Here is a 19,844-nt window from a genome sequence, read left to right on the forward strand (position 1 = left end):
AAAATATTTTTTATTTTTATACTTTTTATTTTTATACTTTTTTAAGGGGTATTTTAAAAGATATTTAAGTATAGCCCTTTTAAAAACACGACCTACATTACTAGGGTCTGAATCAGAGACAAAAAGAGTTAAAGGTAAAGTAATTACTGACCTCAGTAATGCAAAATCAAAACCTGAATAATCCAAATAAAGAGAGATGAAAAATAGCAAAGCAGAATATGGATGACAAAACTTACTTCATGTCATGGGATGTCATTACTCTCCATTAAGCTAATGTGAAGAAATGAGACAGTTGGCAATCTCCTGTGAATCAATACCAAGATGCTCCTCAACCAGACTATTAGGGGGTGAAGTACTTAACAGGTCAGTTACTGGTACTGTAAGAGGTATGCTGAAGCCCCTTAACCGATATTACATTAAACTTACTTGAAAGCCTGCACAATTATCTTGTTTAGCTTAAAATAAGATTTTTAATATTGCCCGCTAGGTAATGATCTATGGTCAAATCGGTTTAGCTGTAAACCAATTCAGCTTCTTTGAAGGAAATTAAAAATTATATGTTAATTTAGAAAGAATTAAGAAATTTATTTTTTGTTAAATACTTTCAGTACCATTACCGAAACATTTGTTTCAAACAAGTTTCTCGGCTTTTTGGACAAAACAAAGGAGGAAGAAATAAGAGCAGTACAAACAGAAATCATTTTGCCTGCACATACTCATCCATATTCACACACACACACATACATACACACACACAAAGCCTTCCTTAGTGATTCCTGATTTGTAGGTCTAATGCATTGCAAACATGTTTTGGGTATGGAGGAAATAAACACAACAGTCTTTCCTTAGCACAGCTCCAGTGCAAACAGCCAGCCATTATGAAATTCATTCCAGTCTCATTAACGAGTGAAGGTTGGAAGTGCAACATTTTGGAGCCATAAAGAGATGATTTATAATGAGACTTCACTCAGTGGGAAGGCTGAAGTACAGCAGCTCTCTCTCCAAGTTATCATAATAGAAAGCTATTTAATGAGTGTGGGATTTCTTCGAGAATTCAAAAAAGGCAGAATTTGGAAAAGGATGTGTTACATTATGCAGACACCCACATCACTGAACATTTCTGCTACAGTAAAACCACCAAAATAAAAATCCTCAAAGTTGTTCCTATTTTGAGCTTTTGGCTTGTTTTTAATAAGCACTTTCAAATGTAAAACGCAGATTTGCAGAAATTATCAGATAGACATAATTCAGTATAAAAAAGTTAACAAGGTTTAGTGAACTAAACTAGGTTGCCTAAGGTCAGGCACTCCGTCGTGCAAACAAGAAAAAATTGTGCCCTGAGGCAAGACACTATTTGGGAAAGCGAAAATGAAAAGAGCAGAGAAGGAACTTTCTTCGACAAATTCGGAAGAAGCCCGTGGCAGTTACCTGCCTCCTCACAGCACCCTCCCCTCCAGGGGAGCGCTACGTGTGCTGATGACTCAAATTCAATTACACACAAACCTGAGGCCTCTCCTTAATCCACGTCCAGATCAAAGGATATCCAGCCCCCAGTAATGATTTGAAAGTAAATAAATAAATGTCAGTAACTCACACGCCATAATCTTCATGCAGGAGATGGGGACATAAGGGTTTTGCGTGCTCAAAATTAATCACCTGCCTGGTTTTCAGATTACATTATTGAGTTAACGAACGAAGGACGGCAGTGGGAAGGTGGGGAGAACACACTGGAGCAGAGTATGCCAGAATTCTTAAAATCAAAATGCAGGCATAATTGACTCAAATCACATTTATTTTCTAACTAGCAAATTTAGACTGTGGCTTCTTCACAATATGAGAATTTAGATAGCAACGATGCTTTAGGAATTTTTTGTTTATTTATTTTCTATTGTTTTCAGGGTGATCAGTTCCCTGCACAAAGTGACATTGCATCAGCCCAACGAAGGGAACAGCTTATGGGGGTGGAAAGCTGAAGGAAGCAGTGTGACTTTGTTAAGCTACGACTGCTACCAAAGACGCCTATCAAACCATGACTTCCAAGAGTATCGCTAGGACACCCGCACACTTGCCATTCATTGTAGCAAAATGCACACAAATCCATGCTTCTTTAGAAAACTGAGACTTGGAACGGTAATGCTTACATGAGAGCAGTTAGAACGATTACACCTTAAATAGTAACATTTCATTTTTCTAAGTCTTGAAAAAAAACCCAACATAGTTCCACTAAATATAAGATACATAGCTTACATTAAAACAAGATCTTGAGCTACCATGCACAAGAAATCCTTGAGCTACCATGCACAAAGAAGGGTTACATGGCCACAAAACTCCCTCCTACCTGGCAATCTTAAGAATGTCCATTCTACACAAGCTGCTTGTTTTCAAGGTCAGTACCTATGTTATCTAGATATCATGCTAGTAAAGGTCCAAACTCCTTAGTCCTGCAGAAAGTAGTGACATATTTCCTTGTCCCTTGAAATGTGCACATCTTCAGCTCCTTGATAATCTTCAGATATTAAGATAAACTTCACTGTTAGTGTTTTGTCTGTGCTTCAAACCAACTGCCCAACCCACAGATCCATCATCAGTTCATCATTCTCCTGTCAAAAACACCTTAAGACTTCCGCTGAAACCATCTCCATCTCTCCCCCATGGATGGAATATCTATCCTCAAATCACTCCAAAAAGCAGAGATTCTTCCAAAGTTTTGCTACAAGTACTATGATGAAATGCATCTCATACCAGATCAAGATGCTTCTTCTGTCACCAGTTCTGACACAGATATGCTGAATTATATTAAGCAGATTGCTTTACCACCTTCTGTCTCCTTTCACTCTGATCCTTCCCTACTGCCTCTAAATTCAGATGTTATATTTGTAAAAGTAGCAGGAGTTTGCAATGATTTTTTCTGTGGTGCACAAGAAGGTTCTGCTCCCTCATAAGTGTTAATTATACAAATAATTAAGCACTACAGACAGTAGTGACCTCTTTTACTATGTGATCTGGAAATTTTCTTCCAACATGTTTCTGCTGCACGTATATCCAACCTCAGTAACAGCTTTCAATGACATTATTTTCATCTTTCTTCACTTTTAACTTCTTTTACTGTTGTCTTCTGCCAAATATTACGCTGAAATGCAATGGTTCCTTCAGAAGCAGTGGTGTCCACCTTTATGTTAGCATTTTGTAAAATCTAACACGACCCAACACCGCATCCTAGGAACCCCAAGTACAATATTGATAGGACAGTTTGGGTTGGAAGGGATCTTTAAAGGTCATTTAGTCCAACACCCCTGCAATAAGCAGGGACATCTTCGACTAGACCAGGTTCCTCGGAGCCCTGTCCAACCTGGCCGTGAATGTTTCCAGGGATGGGAAATCCACAGCTTCTCTGGGCAACCTATTCCAGTGTTTCACTACCCCCACTGCAAAAAATTCCTTCCTCATCTCTAGTCTGAATCTATCCTCTTTTAGTTTAAAACTATTGCCCCTTGTCCTGTCACCGCAGGCCCTGGTAAAAAGTCTGTCCCCATCTTTCTTGAAAGACTCCTTAAAGTACTGGAAGGCTGCTCTAAGGTGTCCCCAGAGCCTTCTCTTCTCCAGGCTGAACAACCCCAGCTCTCTCAGCCTGTCCTCGCAGGTGCTCCAGCCCTCAGATCATCTTCATGGCCTCCTCTGGACTCACTCCAACAGGTCCATGTCCTTCTTGTGTTGGGGGCCCCAGAGCTGAAGGTAGTACTGCAGGGGGGGTCTCACCAGAGCGGAGCAGAGGGGCAGAATCCCCTCCCTTGACCTGCTGGCCACCCTGCTTTGGATGCAGCCCAGGGTATGGTTGGCTCTCTGGGCTGCAAGCACACATTGCTGGGTTGTGTCCAGTTTTTCATCCACCATGTCCTTCTCCTCACAGCTGCTCTCAATCCATTCTCCACCCAGCCTGTGTTTGTGCTTGGGATTGCCCCGACCCAGGGGCAGGACCTTGCACTTAGCCTTGTTGAACTTCATGAGGTTCACATGGGCCTACTTCTTGAGCTTGTCCAGGTCCCTTCAGCTGACATCCCATCCTATATTCTCTACCACTTACTCTTCCAGAATTTTATCATCTAAATATTCAGGCAGACAGATATAAAACAAGTCCAGCTAAACTACAGTTTTAGTGTTTAGCTGACATTTTCAGCTACTAGTCTACTACAAAGAAATTTATTTGAAAGAATTAATCAGTTTTGAATCATCATCAGTTACCTTGTTTGCCAGAATCTCATTAAGAAAAAAGACAAAAGACTTATTGTCCTTACATATGAGTGAGGTGAGGAATGAAGGGAGAGATAGCATCTTTTATTAGAGCAATCAGGTTAGCTAGAAAAACATACACATTAAAAGTGGAAAAAAAATAGGCCAAAAATGGACAACTAGTCTGATAAAAGATATTACCCCCTTCCAATAAAGGTTGCTATATTTTTTACCATCACAATGACAATTATACTAGTTTAATATAGCTGTTTGCTACTAAGGAAGAAAAAAAGCCCAGAGAAATGAAGGCAACTTTAGCTATGAAACAAAAGTCTCTTCATCATTGCATAGTTTTCAGCTAGAGTACAAAGCAGAAATGAGGTTTTTAGCACAATACAACTGAAAGACATGAGGAATTTGCTCTCTTCTTAATACACAGCACTTCTATCAAATTCTTGCCTCAGACAGGAATGGCCAAAATAATCCCAGAATTATTTTTCCTTTAAAATAAAATAAAGTTGAATAGGGAAATTTCAGACAACTGGTTTTGCTTTAGTGAGGGGAAGATACGGGGTAAAAAGCTAGAAATGTAACAGAAATGGAAGGAAATCTCACAAGTAAGAGAAATTAATAATTTAAGAGATAAACAAAGATCATAAACCAAGAGAAGGAAAGAGCAACAACACAGACATAGAGGAGAACACTAATTGGTTAAAATAAGAAGATACTCAAGTTTTTATCCTTTTCTTTTCCAAAGAGAAATGTATGAATTAAAAAAAAAAAGATGGGGGGTAGATCAGAAGGGCACACAAAAATCTTCAATAGTAGAGCTATTCAAAATAAATCACAAAGTAACGGAAAAGAGACTGAAATAAATTTGAACATGGGAACAAAACCAGAAAGACAACTTTCTTGGCTTGAGAACTTCTGTGACCCCTCTTCCTTCTGTTTTCTCCCTTCTCCTTGTCTTTGAACCTGCAAATATCTGCTGTCAGAGTGGTTGCCAGAAATTGCAGTCTCAGTCTTTTAAAATAGACCCAAACTCTGCCTATCCTGGGTGGGTACAACAGAAGTAACCGCAGCACTTAACATGACGAGATCCTCCTACTGCCAGCTCCACAGCCAGCTCCTCTCCACCTACCAAGCTGTAAACCTGTGCAGTCACTAAGAAAGCGGTTCCAGAGGAGACTACAGGAGAGCTCAGGGTAAAAGAGAAAATAAGACTTTAAGAGGACTGCTACAATTAGTGCACATTATATATATATATACACACACACACAGACACATATATATCTATATATACCTCCCTCAGCGGGTTGGGCAGACATTGTACCACATAAATCCTTTGGCATGTCAAGGGTTTATATTCCGTCCTTTTTTTTCCAAGTACCTAATGAGGACATGACTAATTTCCATGTAATGAATTCCAAACCTCCTTTTCCTCTTAGATTTCTGGCTCAGAAGGAATCAGCATGGCAGGCTACCCAGGATTTTTTAGCATTATGCATCCTGCAATGTCACAGAAAGGGACTGACCACACTCAATTGATTTTCAAGGCAGCAACTAGGCTGCAAAAAAGTCAGAAGTTGTTAATCATTTATGCACTTCTCAACTTTGCCAATCAATGCAGCAACTACATTTCTTGACCTTGCTTAGAGAAAAAATGAGGATAACCTTTAAAGTCCAGGAATACTCACGCATTATGGATTTATCTGGCTAGCAATATTCCTTTCAGTGATGAAAAATTTGACTGAAAAGACTAACATTTTTAAATTACATACCTCCAAGTTTCATTAAAATTCCTTCTTATCTGCACAAGAACATAAAAATCATTAACCAAAATACATACAGGGACAGAAACGACAACTGTTAAATTTTTCAGCAGTTCCTCTGAAGGGACCTTGACATTCTTCCAGTTATTAAAAGTTACATCTTCCACAATTCACATATCTAAATAGGAACTAAACTGTAAAGACTACCCTGTAGTGGTATTTGTACTTCTCTGAAACAAACAGTTTCAGTATTACTGGGTTGTTTGTCTGAGGTGATTCCTCAGATTAATGTTTCTAATATTAAAAAGATGAAAATTATGAAAATGACAAAAACATCACGATGCTGAAAACTCCAGTGATTCCATTTTTAATCACCTACCAGCTTGGAAGCATCAACATCTTAAGTGTTTGAAAACAAAATGGTTTAAAGCATGGACTCCACAGAAACCAGCACTCTGGGTGAAGTTATGTCTAGGCTAGTCTCTAAATTCCTTAGAAATCTCACTCCAGTCTCAATTTCACAAATGAAAGTACTGGGCAGTTTTTTAGAAGACAATGTATTTTCCTTCCTTTTGCTCAGTGACTTTCCAGAATCATGGAAATGCCCTCCTTTTCAAGAGAAAACTTAAATTTCCACATTTCAATCTGTATTTGTTACCTGTGATAGACTGCAGACCACTATACAGATATTCTCTTCCAAAGACTGTCATTTTATTTCCTCAAAGTTGATCAATTCTGCACATAATACAACAATTAAGTTCCCAGTTGACAACAACAAGCATAAGTAAGCATGACTTGAGTCCTTTGTTTTGGAGAAGACCTGAGATCTGATATCTCATCAAGTAAGTATTTAACTTAGTATCTCTTTGAGCACATGCTCATTGCTCAGTGCACATGGCAGCCCCAGTGTCCTGGAGTACAAGCAGGATGAAGCACTCTGAAATCCTGACGGCAAAGAAGTAAAGGTGGGTGGTATATGCAGACCTGAACAGGCTTTACAAGAGCTCTGCACATAAACTTGTCAGTGCATGCCTAGAAGTAGCTGCTTAAGGACTTAAGGATGGCGTCTAGGGACCCTGTTCAACTGCAGGTGACAGATAAATGGGACCTGAAGTCTTGGACTTGGGCAAATGTGGTAGTTCAGAATGAACTGTGCCCCTATCTCCTTCTTTGCAACTTGGTCCAAGTGCTTGTGTGAAAGGTTTACATACTTTCCACATACTACAAGTATAAATGAAGGGGGGTTTAAACCAACAGTTAAATTATGAAGAGCATCTCCTACTGCCTGCAATAGACCTCCCTCAGACAAGAACGTTAACAGCTGGGGCTGACCTCACTCCTTTCAAACCCACAGTCAGCCTCTGAATCTTATCACAGATATAACTGGAAGGCTAGAATACCCACTTCATTTCAGTTTTTGTTATTGGCTTTCTGAAATCCCAGATTAAAAAGGTTTACATTCTTAAGCACCGGCCAAAACCATGAGGACTACATATGTTGGTTTGGGCTTTGTTTTTTTCTCCTGTGAAAGCTGAGATTCTCACTGGGACAGATGTTACAAGTGTATAATTCGTTGCTCACAGTTTACAGTGTGCGTATGTTTTACCAAAGGGCTGTGGCTCGTCAGAAGAGCATTGGGCTGCCTCCTTGTCTTAGCAGACAGCTACACTGGTTCAAGTGGGATGTTGGGGCGGAGGAGGGAGCCTCGCTCTCAAAGAGCACCAAACCGGGAAATGCTGCTGCAGTGCAGGGGACAACTGGGAAAGTCGTGGGAAGCAATAAGCCATGAGGATGAGAACAGGAGGCTTGAGAAAAGTAGGGAACTGAGTCTCAGAGATGACAGGCAGACTTTTCCAGAGACCTACAGGACACCACAAAGATCCATCTAAACAAGGGAAAAATAAGAGGCCTTGCCCTTGCAAGGACAAAAATAGGCAAGGATAAAACCTGCTTTCAAACATGATTATTTGAGTACACGTTGCCCAGCAAATCTGTTTTCTCTCTCTCTGAGATTCTGCTTTATTTTAATATAGGTATTAAAAAACAAAAAACAAACAAACTATAAAAGTTTTAAAGATTCTTGGTGTATTCTCTTTAAGGAAAAGGTCCAGACAGGACATACCTCAGAGCTCTGTCTGAGACAGCCTCACCAGCCTAAGATGTAAGGCTTAAAATGCTGAGAAAACTGATACACCAATTAGAACTGCACGAGGTGCCTTCTTGAAAGTATTGTCAATAAATTATTCTTTGCACATGGAGGTTCACCTTTGCTCTAAAAAATGTCACTGATCCTGACAGAAAGAAACCTTATTGAATAAAAGGGCAACTTCTCTTTGCATTAACTTTGATTTTCCAAATGGAAAAGATCAACCAACATACAGCATTTTGCAACTAACAGCAAAAATCTAGCATTTCTCTAAGGTCAGTGGCAAAACCAACCCAGAAGGAAATTTGGCTCCGCGCTGGGTAGAGAAGAGATTTAAAAGTGTGCCCAGAAAGCTGGGTTGTCTTTGCCTGGGATCTAAGATAGGGTGCAGTCCCAGAGGAGTCTTCTCCAGCCCAGGGCTGCAACGTGAGCGTGTGGGATGTGAAGTGCACTTGCTCATGACCTGCCACTTCCAGATTCAATTATTGCTTTTTAATCAATTCCTTTGAGGACAGGAACCTGATAACCAATTGGGCTGCGCAGAATCCGACTTCACCAAAAAAAAGTCCAACTAGAAAGATCTTCAAGTAAATGTCTGCTTGTTTACAAGTGGTTCAGCATATCAGAGGATTAGTTTTAAAAATGTGAGACAGACAACCGCAGCAGCTTGATGAGGAGGTAGGTAGTGAGACAGCAGAAATGTGCATTAAGGTTCTTTAAATCACTGTGGATGAGTACAGTATAATGCAGGATGTCTATGGATCTTGCAGGAACAAAGTTCTTTCTTGGAAAGGAACACAGATGAGGAAAAAGTGCTTGAGTTTTGCTTTTTGAATGCTACAATTCATTCATTTTTACCCTGAAGCTACCTGAAAGCAGTATTTTATGCCAGTTCACCTGTCTTTTGAGTATTTCCTAACCATTTACAAAGCCAACAGCAGAAGACCCCCAGCAGGGTACTATCTAACCTTTTCTGATGACACAGCTAGAACATTTGCTAACTTCCAGTAATTTTTCTCTTGTATCCCACAGTTGCAATTCATGCAGAATTTGTATTTTAAAATGTCATTAATGCTAAGCATGCTGTCCTTCTACAGCTATAACCTGGAAAAGGTTATTTTACAGATCAGTGAGAAAGAAAAGGGGTATCCTTTGTATGTTAAAATATGGACTTCCAGATTCTGAAAAAAAAAAATATCCAAAAAGAACTAAAAATCCAAAAATGTAATATGGCTTGCAAAAATTCCAGCACTGTTTCTCTCATGTTGTCTTTCTGTGACAACATAATTAGTCGATATGAAAAGGCTTGTGGAATCAGGAGCATGCTTTAAAGAAAAATACATACAGATGAACACTTACAGATACATATGTATGGTTAGAAAAGGAAAAGAAGCACCTGAGAGAGACTTTATTCCTGAAATTTCATTTAACAAAGACTGTGCTCCAAACAAGTCACTTCAGGACAGCAGCACAAGCGTGTTTCAGTGCCATCTAGCTAACACTCCAGGTAACTCCCATCACCACAGAGAACTTTTTTCCCTGCAAATATCCTTTCTTCAAGAAAAAACAAACGGTGAAGTGGCACTTTGTTTTTGCTTCAGATCCACCAGTGTGTTGAAGCATAAAAAATTTGGGTTGCTCTTGAAATACTTGGGCTTTGATGTATTTATGTGAGGAATGCTAAAAACGTAACCCCAAAACCCTTTGTGCTGTGACTGAGTTCTTGATGTGGACAGATCCACATGACTGAGTATTTTAAATACTGTTCTTTCAAGTATAAACATATTAGGTGTCATTATGCAACCATCCTGTTCAATTCTTAATGGAAGGGTTGAGACAAATTAAAAAAAAAAAAAGGAAGAGCAAAGAAGGAAGACAAGGAAGACCATTTCAGCTTGTTTTAACAAATGGAAAGAGTACTGATTTCTAAAGAAAATAAATTTGTAAAAGCAAGTGAAGAACACACTTTGAAGAGTGGAACACTATGCTTTAAAACCTCTGAAATGTCATTTTGCCTCCTCCATAGAATGGGTTTCCAGATAATAAAAGATATTTGCAGTCCTGACCATGTCATTGTGACTGTGTTAACACCAACTAAAAATGTGCAAGCTCTTTCTGAACTTTAATCAAAATTCTTCAGATTAAAATAATTTGACAGTCCAACACTTCTCCCTCCAGCCCAAAATAGATGGGAGGAAAAATGGTTTCTTTTGACTCAGCAATGTGATTTTATATCCTCTAAAAACCATAATTGAGTCATAATGGCCCAGCTTTAAATCTTTCCAGCATGAAAGTGTCACATTCAAACCTCTTCAGAAGTATCTGAATAGCCAGCCTATACCTGCTAAGTCATGACATTGAAAATCTCAGAAAATAATAAATATACATCCAAAATCATGCTTGTTTTCCTCTACATAGTAACTGCATTTTGGATTGCAGATTGTGAGAGCACACAAAATGAAAATCCTTAGCAAAAAAAAAAAGGGCAACCCAAAACTCTCAGCTAGTCAAGTGAAAAAAAAAAAAAAAAAACCAAAACCACAAAACCCCAAGAAGTTGCACAAGCACAAATTAGAAGTTGTTGAACATTGTACCAAAGACAAATGTAGCTACCAGATAATTCTGCAATAAAGTTACTATTTACTTCTCCTGTTACATAACATTTCACTCTTTAATCCCCTTGTCCTTACCTTCTTTTTTACTAACATTTAACTAATTCCCCTCCACACATCTAATAAAACTTTTTACCAATGGTTTAACAGTCAGGTTCTCAAAGGGCATTGCAAAACATTTCAGGAAAGGTATTCTGAAGAATAAGAAATGTCACTGAACAAAACACGGGTGGGATTAAGACACAGTACATGAACTCGCTCCTGAGACTCGTGTCCGCTCCAGTTGAGCAGAAGTAGCAGCTCAAAACTTACTCCACCAAACTCTGCTTTCCCTCCCCGCCTTCCCACGTCAGCCCCAGCTCCTTCTCCCTGGCCCACCTCGACTCTCAGTGCAATACAGACCCTTCTTCTCTCCTCACCTTTCCCACCAGCCATCCCGCCCGAGAACTCCCTCTTTAGCAGCCGGCTGGGACACTCTTTTGGCTGCAGATCCATGGGGAGCAAGGGAAGAGCAGGGCAAGGCAGTAGTAAGCAAGGCAAGGCAGAAGGAGCTTTGCAAGGTACCTGTGTGACAGTGAATCAACGCTGCCCGAAGAAAAAAGAGCTGGGAAGTGGACTAAAGATGGGGTGCTTAGAGTAGCGACATTTTTGATAGACTACCCCTGTTCAGACTGGAGAAAAAATTCAGATACTCAAGGCAGAGAGAGCACACTCATACAATGAATTGGCAGGGACCGGGCTGGATGCAATGCTAAAATAGCTATTTAAGAACTCTCCCATCTTGCTACACTTACAGACAACGCCTACAACACATAAAGAGACTGCATATTTTTTCACAGATTTGGGGAGTTTCAGTGTTTTTGGGTTTGTTTTGGGGTTTTTTTTTGGTGTTTTGTTTTTTTTAACCATTACAATAGTACATTTATTAGGCTGAATAAATCAACTGTTCTTCAGATGATCATGATAGTTTCCAACTGACAATAACCACCAGCTTACACAAACTAATCTCCTTTTGTGAATTAACTACCTTTGTTGTTTCATCAACATTAACTGCTTAGGAATAAACCTGAAAGTTTCCAGCAGAGTCTAAAGAGGGTTAAAACAGCTTTGAGAAATCCAAGCTTAGCTTTCGGGGTAGATAAACAAATGAAGAATGAAGGAAGCTACTTGGAGATATTTTTGGTTGGCTAACCATCTTTATGTTATCGGCAGTCAAAAACTTCCCCTAAGCCTTCACTGGTTTGTGTGTCTGAACTGTAAACAGACTGATAAATAAAAAGTATTACTGAATATGCCTAACTGCTGTTTTCACAGCCATAATCACACACCTTTTCAACAGTCTCACCCATTAAAAAATACTGCAAATATTAGAGGATGTGAGCAACTGAAAAAAACAGAGCAGTCCCAATCATTCACCCAAACATACAACTGATCTCAAATTCTCCCCACATTCCTTCACTGCACCTAGAAGAAACCAGATAGTGAAGAACAAAACCAGCAAACTGGATACAGTTAATGTGTGTTTGATATGTCAACATTGAAAGTTACTGAATGCCTACAAGAGATGTACTTTGTATTGCAGCATCTCTCTTCTCCATGACCAGTCAGCTGTTCTTACAGGCCAAGATCTCTGGGACAGCGATGGGTCGACCTTTATACCTAGACAGAGATGTGCATGTCGTGCTTGGTCATGCAGCAATGTTCATAGACAACTCATATACTGCTTTACCCTGGAAACAAAGTCCAAATACGAATATGAGTCTGGAAAGTGTAACATAAACTTCTCTGGGAATGTAAAGCCTATTTTACAAATTAGCTCAGTTTTTCTTACCTTCTCATGAGTGTCTTGGATGCTGTTTTGTACAGCTGTTGGGCAACTAGAAATAGCTTGTACAAAAAGTTCCTACCTTCGAAAAATTTATCGTAACAGTCTGCTATCAGGGAACTAATTTCACAAATAAGTTAAAGTAATGGTATACATGTTTGTTTCTACATCAGGTAACAAGCATTTTGTACATGCTAAACAAGGTCCTATGTGAAAGCCTAAAAAAGATTAACAAATAATTTTCAGAAATTATTTAGAAAGTGATCTCCTGACCCCACGTGATTTTTTCCACAATGATTGCAAATCATTGGAGTGTGTTAATAATGCTGCCAATGCTGACATTCTTACGGACACCTTCTCTGCTGTGCAAACCTATCAGATTAGACAACTTGTCCAATGGATTACAGTAATTGTATTAATTCCTAGATAAATATGTCTAGTGGGAATTCTGCCTGGTTTGGCCATCATGGTCCAGTTGAGGCACTTCAAGTTGTCAATCATCTCCTGACAGGCTTTCAGCACTCATGACCCTGCTGGGAAACACTGGGCGGTGCTTTATCAGGTGCAGCACTTGTACAGACAGCAGGAGGAGGGAAGCAGCAGGGGAGGCGCTGGGCAAACCTGCAGAATCTCACCTTTCGCTTTGGGCACCTCCTTGGATTTTGGCCTCATCCCAGGTGGCCAACAGTCAAGTTATTTTATAGAAAACTTTTGTTAAGTAAGCGTGAAGTGTTCAGTGCAAGTTCCTAATGGATTGCACCCCTGGCATAACAGGCAAACGTGACCCACATGAGGCCGCGAATCTGCAGGCCAGCAAGGAAGCCTGTACAGGTGGGGAACGACCACCTCTGTAAGAGAAAACCTCCATTGCAGCCAGCTAACTTAACTCCAGTGAACAGTGAACTGTTGATGAGTAACTGCAAGATCTGCTAACAGAAATATGGGGATAGAGAAGGTTTTCATACTGCTATGGTAGCCAGTGCAGCAGATAAAGAAGGAATGAAGAAACTTACCACTTAAGAGCACAGATATCTCCTCCATAAACTACAAGATCTATATGCAAATTACAACATTTCTCTACAGTATTTCCAATCTTTACACTGCTATCTTCACAGGCATTGTAAATCATACAACTTGGCAGAACTGAACAGAGTCTGATAAGGTTAACATACATAAAAGAAGGGGAAGATCCACGACTTAATTTAACTGGCATTTCTCTTAAAGCTGTGAAGGCTTAATGTAGACTGATAGAGAGGTAGACAAGAAAAGTTACTAAACATCCCTACTGATGGAGTTCAATTCAGGATGTAAAATTACAAATTGAAAAGGTCTTATTTTACTACTAGACAAAATGATCATATTCTGAAATGCTTCTAACACCAGGTCTTTTCTCAACACAAATTAATCTTCAAAATTTTAAGACTGGATATTCCAGATATCTTTTTTCTTATTAACACTTATTTGGAAAGTTTCTCAGTAAAAGAATCTCACAGACAAAAGTGATTGTCTTCCAAATTCCTGGTCTCTTAGAAACTTTATAAAAGGACTCCATTCATACTTGACACCTGAAATCACAAATAGAGTATATCTTTCATGGAAGAAGAATTTACACCACACATACCATTTACAGACAATCCCACTCCTTTCTGTCTCTCACCCTGAAATCTTCTGAGCTGTCTAACTGTACTACTTGCAAAAATACATCAATAAAGTTATATCAAACCAGCCTATACAAATGAAGCTTTTGAGAGGATAGTTGCACATGGAAAACATGGAAACAGTCTACTATTATTATTCCTAATCCACAGAAAAAGAATCCAGACAGAATAATGAACTTGTCTACGGTAATACTGGCTCAATGATAGAGCTTGCCTGTCCCCAAGATACTAAAACTCCTACTTGTCTTGCCACACCAGGAGTTTAATACATGTTGGTAAACATAGCACATGGGAACCATTTAGCAGAGAATACTAACTAATGGGGAAGTAAGAAAAAAAAAAAAGGAGGCAAATATTGTCAGATTTCTGGGGACAAAATCTAGACTTCGAGGAATTGCCCTGTGAGATAAACATTTCATTCTTTGTTCTAATACATTTCTCAGATAACCAATTACAAGAATAGTAAATGTATTATATTGTCTTTTCTTAGTCACATTTTCTAGGTGAGACAAAACTTTCTAGAACTATCAAGGGAAAAAAACCAAAATGAAATATTATTATTATTTTAAAATATTAAAGCATTTAAGTTGTTGCAGACCGTTGTCAAGAATCATTTTCTGCAACTACAACTATTGATTCTATTTTTAAAGCAAAAAAAGAAAGAAATATTCTTTAAAAGCTCTGAAGTAGCTTTTGAAAACCTATAAGGGATTGAGAACTTTGATCAAGTAGCCAGAGAATATCATATCTTAAATATTATGCAGGAAGGAAGACAAAGAGGGAAAAAACAATTGCCAATTATCTTCTTGCTAACATTTTTAAGCAAAACCAAAAGATTAAGCAACTTGGTGTCAAACAAAAGATGAAGTATCACTCCTTGATAGTGATTAATAAATACTAAAAAACCTAAAGAATATTTTGAATAGCTACCATAAATATTTAAAACTTTGGCCACAAACTGGAGAATCTTTCATCTAATTGATGAGTATTTCTCTTCATATTGTATTAAAATGAACATTAAAATGTACATGTATACCATTCAGACTCTCCTAAAAACTGTACACAGAGTATTGTTTTGGAATTCCCACCGCAAAAGTAAGGGAAAGCAAAATGACAAGACAAAATAACTTGATATGGGTCACAGCGGACACAGGTCTACACAGAGTTTGGTAGCAATCCTTTTCTAGCATTGTCTTAAAAAAAAAAAAAAAAAAAAAAAACTGAAAACCCACCTCACACCTTCTGACAAATCCTATTCTATTATTTGTTTCTGAGTATTTTAAATGAGGAAGGGTTTTCATATCAGCTGATACTGCGCTACAGAAGAACAGCTCCCATTTAAGTGATGAGGACAGAAAGAAAATTTTGGTTTTAATTCAGGTGATCCTACAGAATACCTTCCTACTTCTGCCGGATAGCACCTGGGGAGTAGGAATACATATCGATGCTACATAAAAGTTAAAGGTTTATGTATTTCTGGAGGAGTGAGAAAGAAAGGACCAAAAAAAAATTTTAAGCCATCTACACACAATTAGCTTGCAAGCATTAGCACTAATGAAGCCTGCTTTCCACTGAATGCACACCCCATGACCAGACTCTTCGTGCCTGATACGATGCAGTTTTTCAGAACTCAGAACGCATTGCTGCTACTTGGATTTTCGGTGTCTAATAAGGTGTTCGTGAGTTATTTTTCTCTCAGGGTAACTTGATGTTTCTTCTCTATTCCGAGTCCAATTTTAATGAAGCTTGTAAGTGCTCCACCTTTGAAAGCACTGTTCCTCTGTCAAATTCCCTTCTCCTTGACTGATGGACACTAAAGTAAATTAGTAGAAAGGTGGACAGAAATACCAAGCATGGTAAATGTAAGCTGTGTGTCTTTCAAAATAAGCCTACACTAAAACACCACTACTAGTTTCTCATACAACATCATCCAAAGATTGTTAACTTGCTAAGAATCTTTTGTGAGCTAAAACTTGCTGATTTTGTATCTATAATTTAACAATAACAAACCTGCATTTTGTCACTTTCCAAAGAATCATACTTTATGCTCTGTGCTAAATTTTGACCCACACATTACAGATGGGTTATAAATTCCAGAAACAAGTTTGGAAGTAGCATCTGCTTGTTGAAGCCACTTTAGGAGGATACTGAGAGGAAATCATGCAAAAGGTTGTTTTGTTGAAGGGGTGCGGAGAAGTTAACACTGTGATGGCTAAAAACACTGAGGTTCAAGTATTATCAGGAAGAGTTCTGAAATTAAACTCCCTCTGGAGTACAAAATGAAACTTGAAGAATTAGAAAACAAATATACACAGAGGGAAAAAACAGTTGTGCTAATCACTTGTAACTGGCAGACACGGGTTTTAATATATTTCTATTTCTCTGATCCATAACAAATTATCTACTTCCAGTACTTGGCATCAGGTCTCTGTTTCTGATTCGGGTGAAGCAAGCTCCAAAATGTGTTGTCCCCTTGCCCCTCCGCACAAGGGACAATGCCGCTGACCCAGTCCATTCCCTTGGTTCCTGCAGGCCCTTACGCCACGGTTATGACAGACCCTGGTACCCCCTACAGCGCTGGGCTGATGAGATTGTACTTCTCTGGTTCATGCCCGGAATGTGCTGCCAGCAGTCGTCTGTGCAGTTACAGATTAAACGCTAAGGCTGTCAGCTTAAGATTTATCTTTTCCCACTGGCTTTTTCCTAAGCCATCTCAGTGATGTGGATCTCAACAAGCTTTACTCTTGCTTAATAATAGAGAAGTGTCTGAAGACTCTATTATAAATATACTGACTGATCAACTTTCATTAGTCATGTTACTTTCACACCGACAAGTTCAGTTTTAAGTGGCATCAAAGTAGTTCATAAAACAGAAGGCAGGGGACTTCAGCTTTTTGTTAAAATGTTTCATAACATTCACTAATTTGGAAGAATTATATTTTCCCTTTTAGGTTCAATGGGTGGAGGAAGTGAGGACCCCTCGCTGCTTCACACACATATTTTTATGACGATTTACTTGACAGAGGAGAGGCATGACAGCATAAACTTCTGCGAGGTTGGTATTTTCCAGAGATACATAATAAAATGTTAAAATATACTAAAAGCTTTTCAGCTTACCTCATGAACTCAAAAAATCTGCTGTCACTTAGATGTCTAGGCTTTCTAATCAGTTGCTGTTTAACATTTATCTAAACAATAGTTGACAATAAAAAGTAAGATTGGTCAAATGCATTTTAAAATCCTTCTTCATAATAAAAATTTCTACTAGACCTAGAGAGACACATGCACACCATTCAATCTCACTGGCAAAGTATCTCTTGAACATGGTTGACAGAGATGCATGGATAATTAGCAGGTCTTTCGGATTCAGCAATTTTTTGCTACTTCATTTTCTTGTTGGAATATTAAAGATCATATATTTAGATAAGACTTTGAAATTTTAACCTTTAGGTTATCATTGATCACATTAAAACAACAATAAACAGTTCTGTCTTTGGGACAGTCCAAAGCCAACATGAGAGCAATTATTTTTGTTTTTACTATAAGAAAGCTTTCTAAGGCAAATTTGCTGTCTTGGTATGCATAAATGAATTGTGTCTAGATTTGGTGTGTATGACATTATTCTTCCAAAACAAAGGGCTATTTCGCAGAAACTAGTAGAAGAAAAGTCTTGTTCAGGTCTTGGCCTGAGTTGTTGTGTGGTTATGGCAGAGTCTGGACTGACTCATCTTGCCGATGAGCTTATACAGCCAACTTGTATTTTCTCCTCTCTCTTCTTAAGATCCACGTTTTTCTAGGATGTGTTCCTTCCAACAAAGCAAGAAGGTAAAGACAAGATCTTAAGATATCAGGCACTTCACTATGAATTAATAACACATTCCACTTCCATAATTTATTTAGCTTTTTCCTCCTGATTACAAACTTTTCCAATCTGGCTCTGTTCATACCATGTAATAGGATTCCACCTTTAACTTGAGGGAATATTCCCATAATCTGGTATAAGAGAGATTCATTCTTTGCTAGAGGATATGAAAAAAGTCCCTTCAAGCATTATATTTTTATTATTCAATTATTTATAAATTAACAGTCAACTCTCAGTCATCATTATACTGAACTTGCATATTTTCTTTTCTGGTTTCCCTTACCAAAAAAAAAATAATTATCAAAGCAACTAGACTCTGACTTTCTGCTGCTCTTGTATGGTTTCAAACTTTTTTTTACCCATAATTATCTCATCTTAAGAAAACTCTGAAAAAGTTTGGCTTTCAAATATGAAAACGTTATATAGCAAGGAATAACTTCATTCTTGCATTATGGCAGAATGACATAGCCCGCAGAATCTATTTCAATGGTGGGTTCTCTCCTACCACAGCACACAGGTATTCAGGGCTGAATTCATTGATGTCTATCATCTTTAGGAAGATACAGTGAGACAATTTCACAATTAGTATCTTCAGATTACTCCTCTCCTAACATCTGGTTTATATTTTGTAACACCACCACCCAAAATTTCTTTACACAGCCAGACTTTTTTCAAACAAATCCATTACACTAACTAGCAATTTTTCAAACAAGTTTTCGTATCCACATTTCTAATCCATTTTTGGGAGTAGTTCCTAAATGGTTACAAATATCCTCATAAATTACAGGACTCTAAACCCTCTCTAATTCAATCCCAATGCCACTCTTCTGAAGTAACAGTTAATAGCATAAGTTAGCGATACTTTGAAATGGTAAGTGGAAGATAGGAAGGGCAAAGCTGTATTCTAACTTACTTATGGTAATTATTTCCTTTACCTGAATGAACATCTGTGATCATTAGTTTTAGATTATCATTTCTTACATGCAAATTCACTCTAATCTCTTAAAGCCACTTTGAAATTTCATGTCATTAAGTTTAGGTCCCACCTTCCAGTTCCAAACGTATACTCGAGCACAACAAAGCACCTATTAAAGAAACACTTGGCAACATAACAATCACAGCAGATGGGCAAGGTGCAAAGAGGCACAGGGGTTGAGTTTAGTAGGTCAAAACCAAAAAAAAAGCACTCTTTTAACACAACAGAGGATCTGAAAAGGACAACATATATAAAATAGATATTTCTTGGTCATCTGGAAATGTTTCAAATGATCTCAAAAGATTACCTGCGTCAGCTTGAGAGCTGTCATTTGTGTTATCTCCTTTCACTTGTGATGTACTCGAGTGCTTTAATTTCAAAATCCTCCACAAAATTCCTGACCGCACTTTAAGGGACTCTTACAAAATACTTACAAACACATAGAATAGTACAGACTCAAATATATGCCTCTAACATCCCAGTTATTTGTGACAAAGTCATTTGTCTGTCAGTCACCCAGGTTTTCATCCACATGGTAACAGTCTTAACAAAACCAATATGAATTATTTTTAAAGCAAAAGCGAGATGGATAAGAAATACACTATATTTCTTATCCTATATTCTATTTCTATATAAGAAATATACAAAATTCAGACAACATTTTTGAAACTACTGAAAAGAATTTGTGCATTTTTTAATCAAATTGTTTATATTTAAAAATTCAGAATTTCTAGATAAGACGAACCACCATCCCTTCAAAGGCTAC

General features: G+C 38.2%; 1 protein-coding gene across 1 annotated transcript in view; it reads right to left on the reverse strand.

Annotated features, from left to right (window-relative positions):
• The window catches only part of TMTC2 (transmembrane and tetratricopeptide repeat containing 2), a 149,651-nt gene that overhangs the window by 113,002 nt on the left and 16,805 nt on the right, over positions 1 to 19,844 (reverse strand). Inside the window, exon 4 of the mRNA XM_009697670.1 lies at positions 19,290 to 19,310. Within this exon, the coding sequence (XP_009695972.1) occupies positions 19,290 to 19,310 (21 nt within the window). The remainder of the gene's footprint in view (positions 1 to 19,289; positions 19,311 to 19,844) is intronic.

This window comes from Cariama cristata, unplaced genomic scaffold (assembly GCF_000690535.1).
Source record: "Cariama cristata isolate BGI_N322 unplaced genomic scaffold, ASM69053v1 scaffold3850, whole genome shotgun sequence".
In the NCBI taxonomy this organism is placed as follows: domain Eukaryota; kingdom Metazoa; phylum Chordata; class Aves; order Cariamiformes; family Cariamidae; genus Cariama; species Cariama cristata.